Raw genomic sequence first — 11,757 nt, 5'->3', positions numbered from 1 at the left:
AAAGTTGATTAGGGTCAGAGTAACCCATCTGGTTGAGTTTTAGAGGACGTTCGACACGTGTAGGATTCACGAGTCACAACAACCCTCTGGCTATAGATGTAATGGGTAAAATTCGCGCAGATATACTTTTTAGATACCCATACCCGTGAGCCAAAACTCACTCCCGTGCCCGCACCCGCTACGGGCAGAGAACCACGCCGATATGCTAGCTTTTCATTGCACTTGAGGTTTGCAGGCAGAGAGTGTGATACTGGACAGTGGACAGGGCAAGCATGGATCTTGGTGCCTATCTTGACGCATTTGTTAAGCTGAGAATTCCTCGGTGTTATCTAGTTAGACAACGACTTATCTGATCCATCCAAAGCTTGATACAGTGCTGGAGAAAACCTGTCCCGCTGTGTGTGTAGGGAGCATCTTATGTACTAGTTTGCATTCACCTGTTCATTTCTGGATCTGGAATTGACAGAAGGCAAGCAATATTGGGTCTGACAGAAATTGGTATAAAGGGCATGCTTGGATTGCTACCAAAAATTTGGCATGTCAAAGTTTTGGCCCAAACTCGAAGTCGAAGAGGCAGCAAGCAAGCACCACCAACGTGCCCGCGGACGGCCAGAGGAGAAGCTTCCATTCCGTCCTGCACGGCGTCCTTGCATGCCCTGACGTGGCCGGTCATTATACGATTGTACTTGCTTGGTTCTGATGGATGGGACCGCTCGGATTTTAATTTGTGGGTGGGCGCTACAGAGGGATGAAGTGATAGAATCGGAAACGTGGTTCTGATTTCTGCCCCATCTCCATGGCTCCATGCCGCGCATGATCCACGAAACCGAGGGCTCCTGCTCTTACGTCTTGCCATCTTTATAGACTAAATTTTCTGAATGCCATTGAAAAATATAATTCATCTTTTGTATGCCAAAATAGCATGTGGTGGATTTTTTTGTGTCTATGACATGTGGAGCCAATGACATATAAGAGATGGTTATAATTTCCCGTGGCACATAGGGAATTGAGATTATACCATGTATGTATACGGCTGGCTGGCTACTACTCACACCACCGTCTGTGACCTGTGGCTAAAAATTCAATTGTTGTAGCCCGATCGATGGCGATGGAGCATGCATGCATGTAAAATGGCTTGCTTGATCATGCATGCAGTGGTCACTAGCTAGTGCTCGATCTCAGCTAAGGAAGGGAATGGAGGAGGAATGAGCAGGTGATGGGGTCCCATGCATTTCTCTAGCAATTTTTTTTTTTTGAAAATACATTCTCTAGCAAATTCGTGTATGGATTTAAGTTCTTGCGCTTTTTTAGCTTTCGCTTTGGGATGGGGTTCGCCTTCGTCTGATGCCGACGCGCCACCGGCCGTCGCCTGCCTTTTCCAAGTTGCCAAAGTTTCTTTCCTGCTCTACTGCTGCTCCTGTTCCCATCTCCAACCCTGCACCGTCTGTGTCTGCCTGTCGGTGATTACGAGCCGCAACTCTCGGACGGGAGGAAGACTTGCTTGGTTTGCTTGCAGCCAGAGATGACTGATGACTTGTTTGACGCGGCGGCCTTCTTCTCTCTTCCTTCCTTCCTTCCTTCCTTCCTGTTTGATGAGATGAGATCACTCTCCACACTAGCTAGCTCAACGTCTAGAAAGCAGAATAGATAGGGGCGTGCCAACTGCAGAGCATGAGGAGATGAAGGCGCTCTGCTCCTCGTCCTTGCACGCGCTCCGATCCGATCCCCGGGCCCGGACTCGCCACAAAATATTAAAAAAAAGGGTTAGTTAGGCGCGGCACACAAAGACTCTTTGCGGCAAGGCAACTTAACGTTGCCCCTCTTTCTCTCTATGCTCGCTTCCTCCTCTATTTTATTTACATACATCATCAAGGGAGCGAGAAAAAGGCCGTCTTTCTGGCACCCAAATCTTAAGCCTGAAACTTGCCTCAGTCATTGCTGCTTTTGGATCGCAGTATGCACTCGCTTCACCACTAGCGGCCTCCTCCCTCGCTCCTCTGCTACCTCTACAACTAAAAGTTCCATACCATCATCATCAAATCCATCCGACGGAGTATTAGCTACGAACAAGCAGCACTGGTGCCAACTTCAACGGAAAATTGATTGAATTTGGGCACACGGAATTTGGCAGTTGAGGCGCTGTGGCAGCAGGTACCAAGCAGTTGGGCACTGGACGGTACAGTGGCAGTAGTTCTCCTGCCCGCCTTGGCAACAACTCAATCTGTCAGTCAGTGAGTTAGAGTCAGTCATCGATCGATCGATCTCACTCCTCCTGCTCCTCCTAACCCCAATCACCCTGCCTCCCCTCCTCCCCTCTTGCGTTGCCAAGCAAGCAACATATATACGTACTCCTCCACCGCGCGCCCGGTGCCCCGATCGAGCTCTCCTTCCTCCACCACCGAGATCCCTTATTCCCTTTTCTTTTCTTTTCGATCGAGTCAATCAGGCAAATAAGCAATCGCACAGCAGCAGGCAAGCGATCATCGCCATGACGGTCAAGGACTGCGGCGGACACAAGGGTTGCGAGTGCCACCGCGAACGTCTCTACCGCAAGCTGTGCGGCGCGCTCGTCGCCTTCATCCTGCTCGCCCTCTTCGTCGTCCTCATCGTCTGGCTGGTGCTCCGGCCGCACAAGCCCCGGTTCTACCTGCAGGACCTGTCCGTGCTGTGCCTCAACGTCACCCCGCCGGCGTCCACCTACCTCTTCACCACCATGCAGGCCACCGTCGCCGCCAGGAACGGCAACGAGCGCGTCGGCGTCTACTACGACCAGGTGGACGTGTACGCGCAGTACAAGGACGTGGCCATCACCGTGCCCACGCGCCTCCCCGTCGGCTACCAGGGCCACGGCGACCAGTCCGTGTGGTCCCCCTACCTGCAGTCCATGGACAGCGTCCAGCTCCCGCCGGCGCTCGCCGTCGCGCTCGCGCAGGACGAGACCGCCGGCTACGTGCTCGTCGACATCCGCGTCGACGGGTGGATCCGCTGGAAGGTGGGCTCCTGGATCTCCGGCCACTACCACCTCCGCGTCAACTGCCCCGCGCTGCTCACCGTCAACGAGGGCAAGGGCAGCTACGGCGCCAACACCGGCGGCGGCAACGGCTACTTCCGCTTCCAGCAGGCAGCCGCCTGCGCAGTCGACGTCTAGTTCTTCTTCTTCTTCTTCTTCTGTCGATCAATCCATCTCTTGTTTTGTCTAGGCTGCTGTGGTAATTTGAAGGTAGGTAGCGATCGCTCCAATTCGTGGGTGGGTCGGTTGGTTGCAAACTTTGAGTGCAAGGAATATTTGATCGAGGAAGAGATGGACGGATGAGCAGACGTGAAGGTTGCTCTTGCAGTCTTGCTCCACCGTACCAATAATATTGTGAATTGTTAATATATAATTTCATATAATAATATACACACAAGTTTATCTTGGTCCAGCTAGTTGAATTGCAAGCTTTTTCTCCATGTTTGCAAGCTTTTCGATCGATCGATTCCTCGAAAAGGAAAGGAAAAAGTTGGGCTTTCTTTGTCACCGTGAATTGAAGGAGACGCTTGTAGCGACTAGCAGCTGTGTATGGTCCCTTGGCTAGCTAGGTTGTGGGTGATGAGATAATTGGACGTACCTTTCTCTTGGGCGGAGGATCGGACCAAATATAATGAATGAATGCATGGGCTCTAGCCTCTAATAAACTGGGCTGGGCACGGCGTCACCGCGCACATGGCTACGGCGGCGATGGTGATGATGCATGCTGACGCCACCGCGGAGTTGCTAGCTGTTGTATCCTCTTTCACTTATCCTCCCCACTTGCGATCGAGGAAGGCATTCTCGCACGCAACAATGTAGTCGCCCGTCTTGATGACACCGCTCCGAGCAGCAGCACAATCAACATGTTTGTGATACGAGATTGTGACGAGTAGGGGGTGTAGGGGCCTCTTCACAGCCCAATAAGGCCCTTAAAATTTTTAGTTCAAAAATACATATATTTAGAGCCCGGCCCTTTTAGAGCCCGATCCTTAGATTTTCTAGTTCAAAATGTTGGGCCCTTTACCACCCCTAGTGACGAGTTAGCAGTAGCACAACTTCATTTTTGGGTAGGAAAAAGCCTATATAACCCCCTCAACTATTGGACCTGGACTATTTAGCCCCCAAACTACAAAACTGGTTATTCTACCCCTGGACTTTTCAAAATCGGCCAAATAACCCCCCAACACGGTTTTGGAGGGTGGTTTTGTATTTTTCTTTTTTATTTATTTCAGCCAAATTTTTGAAAAATCATAACAAATCATAAAAAATTTAAAAATTGAAAACTAAATTTTGTTGGACTCTACATGAGTATATCCACACAATAAATATATAACATAGTTTGCTTTCATACAAAGTTTTTGTTGTAGATTTCGATATATGTTTTTTCTGTAATTAAATAGAATAATTCATAGCTGTATTTTCCATGGTCCAATTGTGGTGAAATTTTTATGGTGGGCTAACTATTGTATGCTTGAACTCTAGTAAAAACTTCAAACCCATTGAATAAAGTATACCTTTGTTATAAATTTATTTATTTTCATGCTGGTTAAATTTAAATAAATCTATAAGTAAATTATACATGATCCAATGAGTATGAAATTTTTACTAAAGTTCAAGCATACAATAATTATCCCACCATAAAATTTATTCTAAAGCATATCATATTATATGTTCATTATGTAGATCTACTCATGTAGAGTCCAACAAAATTCGATTTACATTTTTTTGGATTTTTCTGTGATTTGTTATGATTTTTCAAAGATTTAGCTAAAATAAATATTAAAAAAATACAAAACCACCCTCCAAAACCGCCTTGGGGGTTATTTGGCCGGTTTTGGAAAGTTCAGGGGTAGAATAACCGGTTTCGTAGTTTGGAGGTTAATTAGACCAGGTCCAATAGTTGAGGGGGTTATGTAGACTTTTTTCTTTTGATTATAATAAAGTTCCGGCCAATATTAATTGAAAGTCCGCCTGCGTCTTGGCTGCCCCCGCGTCGCCCCTCTAGGAGTGACACGGGCAGCCCCAAACCCTAGAGCAGCCACCCCCATCCCCCGGCTCCTCCAGACGCGCCACCGTCGAAAGCCCGTGCAGCAACAATGATGGAAGATGCGGGATCTTTTTGTTGGTTGAGGCTGCCTCGCGTGGATGTTTATTAGATTCGTCTCGCGATTTACAATTTATCCGTGCAAAAAATTTTAAAAATGAATTTTATTTAGTACTTCTAAATAGCAAGATTTCATTTCAAAAAATTTACACGATCTAAACACGGCCTATGGCCGGCGCCAGAAATAGACTATCCAGTCGAGTAGCAGAACCGTACAAGGGAAAGGGATCGATAGTGCCATAGTAGATAGATAGCCGGCGCTACCTTTCTGTTGCAAGTCTCTTTCGTCGCAGCAACTGCTCTGCTTGTGCTTCTGCTTCTGCTTCTGCTTCCGTAGGGCCTGGCGTGGCTGCAGCAGCATCGATCATGGCAAAACAAAGGACAGACCAAAGTGGCTTTCAGGTTGGTTGTGGTTATGTAGATTGTATTGTACACCACCAGCAGGGACGGGGTTTCAACTAAATTTCGCGCCGCTCCGTGCAGTTGCCACTTACATAATTCAGAGGCTGGCCTGCTAGCTGGCTGAATCAATGCATCGATGATAATCTCTCTATATAAGGTGCTACAGACAAGCTAAGGGTGCAGTTACGAAAGCTTCAGTAGGTGAGATAAGAAATAGTTTAGTTGCGCACGCGCATGGCATGATCCCTAGCAGGGAAGAAAGAAAGTAAGAAAAAACTGATGGTAAAATGATGCAGTGGTGGGTGGGAGGAGTAGGCGGAAGAAAGTGCAGCGGAACCGTACCCTTTGCGTTGCTCAGATGCTAAAGGCGTAGTTCGCACTAGTAGAGTACTAGACTAGAGGAGGAAGGTGCCGTCGTCGAAAGCCATCTTGGTGGCTTCCTTGCAGTTTCGCTGAAGCCAGCCAGGAGATGCAGAGTAACCAGAGGGGTCGGTCGTCTGCTATTCCTCCTATTCCGGCGTAAAAGCATCTCTACTTGGCATCCATTTTTTTTTTGGCAAATCAAGAAAAAACAGCCTCCAATAATTTGGCATCAAACTCGGCAAGTTTAGGAACTTGACAAATCTCACCCCTCCACGTGCAAATATACGCGCTCGGGAAGGACTTGGCATCGTCCCTATTCCGCTAGGCGCTCGCCTAGGCGCGATTCCGCGCGCCTAATCGCGAGTCGAAGGGTCAGTGCCTCGCCTATGTGGGTAGGCGGACCCATAGGCGTCAGCAGCTCGTCGGCGGCGCCGATGGGGATGGAGGAGCGTCCGGCGGAGGTCGCCGGTGGGGGAGGAGGAGCTGCGGGCGGCGGCAAGCGCTTACATAGGCTTGTGCGGGCGGCGGCGGCCGAGGCGTGGGCGGTGGCAGGCGGCTGCGGGCGCGGGCGCGGGCGTATGCAGCGGCGGCGGGCGAGATGCGAGAGAGAGACAGAGAACAGAGGATGGGGGAGAGAGGGTTGAGGGTTTAATTGGGGCTTCAAATGGACCTTCAAATGGGCATTTTTTCCTTTCTCCTTTTTCATGATCACTCATCTTTTTTTTTCCTTTTCTTTTAAGTATTTATACATGTATTATTCATCGCCTAGAAAAACGCATAGCAACACCTAGACGCGATTAATCCCGACTAGACGCTAGGTTGAGGGTCGGTGCCTAAAATCCGCCTAACGCCTAGCGGAACCATGTATATTATAGAAGTGAATATTGTCCAGCAATGGCCCCTACTCTGAGCCCCTACTTGTCTAAGTAGGGACCATGTCTACTTTTTTTGGGCTCTGATTTTTACTTCCAACTCCAGCAAGAGTCCCAACTTTAGAGCCCCTGGCTCCTTATATGACAGGTGGGCCCTTGTTGTCAGCGAGTAGTATTTACTGCAATCCTCTCTCCCTCCCGTGAAACTCTCTCCGAGCGAGACGGCGCTGCCTGCGATACGCCGCGATTCTCGCCGGCCCTTCGCTCGACGTCGTGCCCCATGGTTGCCGTCTTCGAGCTTGTCGTTGCCGTCCCCAAACTCGTCCACCCCGCGGCCGGGGTTGACCACCTCGAACTCGTCCCCCTCCCTCCCTCCCCGCCCGAGATCGTCGCCCCCCGAGGCCGGGCCGCCTCGAGCTCATCCCTCTCCCCGCCCAAGATCGTTGCCTGGCGGATGGGTTCGAGTCCCGTGGAGGACCTTTGCCCCGGGGAGTTGAGCAGATGCTGCGCGAGAGCCATGGGAATCAAATCCACTGGCCATGACATCAAATCGGACCTCCAAGATGTCAAATCCGCCCATGGCAACGTCAAATCAGACTACTATGGTGTTGAATTGGGCAGCTGTAGTTCCGGGGGAGGGGGATTTGATTCCTTTGATTTCACGGGGATTTTGCTTTGGCTGCTTCGGCCTCCTGCTCGAGGGGGAGCCTCTCCTCGCAAGCGAGCTTGGCCTCGGGGACCTTGGGCGGCCTTGTATGGCGCGGACGCTGCGACGGCTGCGGCCTCTGCCTCGGCCAGGCGGTGGTTCTCGGCGTCGTCCTGGCGGCGATCGGCGTCGGACTTGGTGCCTTCGGCCTCGGCCCAGTAGTGCTCCTACTTGGCACGCTCCTGGCGGCCCCGAGCTTGGAAGCCATCGGAGGAAGGGGAATGGGCGAGCTTGCAGGCGGCGCTACACCATCGGAGGAAGGGGCAAAGAGCAAGCGCGGGCAAGAAACGACCACGAAGAAAAGTAGGAACCTCCTAGATACCCATGGGAGAAGGGGCTCGAGAGGAGAATTTGAGGTCCTCCCTACTCTAGAGTCTAGAGACCCGAGTAGGGGGCTGCTGAACTGCGTTTTTTTGGCTCTCGGTCCCTACTTTTTGTGTAGGGGTTTGAGTAGAGGCCGTTGCGGGAGTTGCTCTAACTAACAGCAGCACAGGTTAATTAAGCCGATCAGGTGGCGGCTACAAAGTAAAGGCAAGGGTTGATGCGCCGATGATTTGGTAGCCGCCATATAACGTTGCGGTTGTGATTATGGTCGGTCGTGGTGGGCTCGAACACGGCGCCTGACCTGCCCCAATCGAGGAATCACCACCCCTCAAACAATCTAAAATTCTCCACCTAAGATACAAGCCATGCGCGAATTGCATGTAGCTGCGTTGCAGAAGAGGAAGTGGCCCAGCGTGGAGCTCGACTATGTGCCCGCATGCAGAAGGACGGAGGCCCAGCTGGCCCAAATGAAATTGACGCGCATGTGGCTCATCTTCAGTAGGAGAGCAGCGTGACGATACGCTGTTCAGGGTCACTCGGGTGACCCCGAGCAGACCCATCGCAGGGCGCACGGGAGCTGGACAGTGATTCTTGTTGCACCGCCCGCCCACAAGCTCCCTTCTATGATTGGAACAAATTGTTCTTTTTGAAAAAAAATCAATTAGAACAAAAAAATAAATTTGTTTAGTTGGATCCAACTCTACCTGTAAAAAATCCACTAGAACAAATTGTTTCGTTGGAATAAAAATGAGAAAAAATGTTTCATTGGAATTTCCTAAAGGAAACAAAAAGATTTAAAAAAGAAAATTGGGCCTTCAATCTACTAATGGGCCGGCACCCCCCCCCCCCAGCAAACAGGGTGCACGTGGGCGTCAAGATGGCAATGAGTACCCGAAATTTGAGTACCCGATAAGAAGACGGATATGAAATGAGTTTTCTACCCGTGGGTATATTATTGGGCAAAATCTTATACCCATCGGGTATGGCGGGTACGGGTGCGGATGTATACTACCCATACCCGCCTACCCGCGGGTAAGAAATACCCGCAAAAAAAAACAAGCCATCCTAAGTGCCTAACTCATTTTAACCCTTTTATGGCCAATGAATTTGGCCCAAATCTAATTAATCCCTCCTAGTATATATATTGTTGAACTCTCCTTGAAATTCTCCTCCATGCTCACTCCAATTTTAGTTTGAAATGAATTATTTTTCATATGAATATGTGATATTTGTATGTAATTCTCGGGTATATTTTTCGGGTACGGGTTACCCGTCGGGTATAAATTACCCGCCGAGTACGGGTATGGAAGCATTTGTCTACCCGTGTAACCCGATGGGTAAAACTTAGTTCTAGCGGGTACGGGCATGGGTGGCCACTACCCGTCAGGTACGGTGGGCGAATGTGTGATAAGCCCGCACGCACTTGCGCGCGTGACCCCGATTGTTTGCAGCGTGACGAGGCTGGGTAGGACCCTGACGTGCATGCATGCAAATAAATTATGTAAACTAATATTTAAAAATAAATTGCAGTTCACAAATTGACTATTAAAATTCAATTTTACTTCATGTTAAGTTTCGTACCATGAGATTATAAAAAACTGAATCCCGTTTAATTAAATTTGAATAAATTTTCTTCGCACAATTTGTCCTGTTCTAGAACAGTTGTTTTAAAATACTTTTAAGAACATTTTCTTTTTGTTTTTGAAATATTTATCTTATTCTTAGAACAATTTATATTTTTGAGGGAACATTTTCATTTATCTTTTTGTAATAATTTTTCTTGAAACATTGTTCTACAATAGTTTTAGTTTTGATGTTAGAACAATTGTTCCAATTTCACAATAAAACTATTCCAACTATAAAATCATCTAAATATATTCAAATATAATCTTATTTTGAAGATTTTGTTATAAGAAAAATTGTCATATGTCCATAAATTTATTAGAGGGATGGTGTGTGAACTATTTTTTATTCAGAATTAGATGGTGCGCTACTATTATCTCATTACATGGTCTGTGGATCCTACGCATACAGCAGTAGGCAGCAGGTCCTCCGTCTTTTTCTTTTTATGCGGGTTCTCTTTTCTACCCATTGCTGTTGCGGATCTTGTTATATGTGCCGCACACCCTACACATGCAGCAGAAAGCAGAAATTGGCGTTACGGAAATCTTTACAGGGACATGTGCCGGTGGAACCAAAAGGGGAAAGCTACGGAGTATTAGCTTGTCGGAAATCAATCGCTGCTTTCGATCCTGGCGCGTGCCAATTAGCAGCCTCCTCTCTCTCCCTCGCTTATCTGGTTCCGTAGTTGAAAATTATAAATCTGATTTTTGCGATAGTTTAAAGGTGTAAATCGAACTTATTCTAAAAACCAACGTTGTTGTAAGTTTGGAGCTCATCGATGTCAATACTGCTGCCAATCAATCAGATGAATGAGAATTGGGATCGGATGATGACTGTGCTTCCATGCCTGCTGACGATGGAGGTGGCAATGATTAATCGATCCTGTTCTATCACCGTAGAGTTATTGCCAGGGTAGAGCAATGTATTGGAGAGACTTGAACATAGAGGAGGAGAAAGCTTTCTTAGGTGGACACAGTGATTGCCTTGATTAAAGTAGTGATACCCGCATCGACGCCGCCGTGCTCTCTGCTATACGTTGGTCAATTGACCATATTAGTCTGTCAGCTGACGATTGCACTGTGATTCAATGATTACACTGACAGGACAAAATAGTATATATCAATATTAAATAAACAATGCACCAATTGCAATGACTCATGGCCGTCAAAGGCATGAATCCTAGCCGGCAGTAGATAGATCAAGAACACTAGATCACGGAGGAAGAGATGGTCGGCTGGAGGCATGAGATTACTCACCTCTCTTGCGAAGAACAAGCCAGTAGCCTGGCTTTGCAGGGAGCAGGTCGGCTGCTGGATCGCGTCGACAGCAGGGACACGCTGGCAGTAGATCGCGTGGCACACAGAAACACGCCGCCGCGGCGGCGGCGCGCGTGAAGCAGGACGCGATTTCGCGCGTCAAACAGTTCTTTTTACATTTTGCCAAGTCTAAAATAGCAAACTATTGGAGATGGATTCTATTTTTACTTGGCATATAGTTTTACTAAGTTGAATTTGTCAAACTCTTGGAGATGCTCTAACTATATAGGCAGGAAAAGTATTCCAGTACTAACCAATTGTAGGATCAGATCATCCTCTCCAGTCGACCCCAACACAAGTACACAACACATGACACATGCATAATTGATCTCGGCCAATAATGTGAAAAAGGCCATTAATTGGGCTACTACAGAATCAGGATTGGATGGAGGGCTGTGTGTGGGCCTCCGGCTTCTCGTTCCGGGCCCTTGTGGTGCGTTGGCAACGCTCCCCGGCCCGGCTAGTGAGTTGATGGGCTGCGCGTAGTTGGGGTGTCCGAGCTGATGGATATGCCCGTCAATCGAATCGAAAACGGCCCATGAAAGCTGGGTTTTGCTGGCCCATCCGTGGGAAGACGGCTCATGTGCATTGCAGACGCGGCCAATTTTGAGACGCGGACTGCTTGAATCTGTTTCAGACTTGGCCAGAAGGAAAATAAATCTGAGATTGCTTGCGAAATCGTGACGAAAGAAGACGCCGAAATTAGGAAAGTAGCACAAAACGTGTTGAGCAGAATCGATGGGGCCAGGCCAGCCCAAGTCAAAATATCCTGACGGTGAGCATGCCGTTGTTCTTTTAATGTTGTCATCGATTTTTCATTTTAAAAATGAAGAAGATGTTGATGTTTACGAGCAAATGAATCTTACTTTACTGGCTGGAAAAGAAAATACCGAGACGGCAATCCAGGGGATTTGACCTGCAAAGACCGTTGCGTTTGGGTTGGATTGGGTTGGGTTGGGCTGCTCTGTCTCTGTCTCTGTCTCCCCGCACCCACCCAACCCACCAAGCCACAACGGCTACAACCTCAAGGCCAAGTG

The 11,757-nt window shown here is 48.5% G+C and overlaps 1 protein-coding gene across 1 annotated transcript; it reads left to right on the top strand.

The window, feature by feature from the left end:
- Nucleotides 1–1,857: 1,857 nt before the first annotated feature.
- On the top strand, nucleotides 1,858–3,426 carry LOC120683330 (NDR1/HIN1-like protein 12). Its single transcript, XM_039965402.1, has one exon. It carries the CDS (start codon nucleotides 2,489–2,491, stop codon nucleotides 3,146–3,148), a length of 660 nt encoding a protein of 219 aa, XP_039821336.1. The 5' UTR covers nucleotides 1,858–2,488; the 3' UTR covers nucleotides 3,149–3,426.
- Nucleotides 3,427–11,757: the final 8,331 nt, after the last annotated feature.

Source organism: Panicum virgatum, chromosome 7N, assembly GCF_016808335.1.
Source record: "Panicum virgatum strain AP13 chromosome 7N, P.virgatum_v5, whole genome shotgun sequence".
NCBI lineage: Eukaryota > Viridiplantae > Streptophyta > Magnoliopsida > Poales > Poaceae > Panicum > Panicum virgatum.
The sequence above is the reverse complement of the archived record's forward strand: the minus strand, read 5'-3'. Positions and strand labels throughout refer to the sequence as shown.

Bases quoted from the DNA above. Each gene is read 5' to 3' on its own strand.
- LOC120683330 (XM_039965402.1), top strand. From the start codon at position 2,489: ATGACGGTCAAGGACTGCGGCGGACACAAGGGTTGCGAGTGCCACCGC.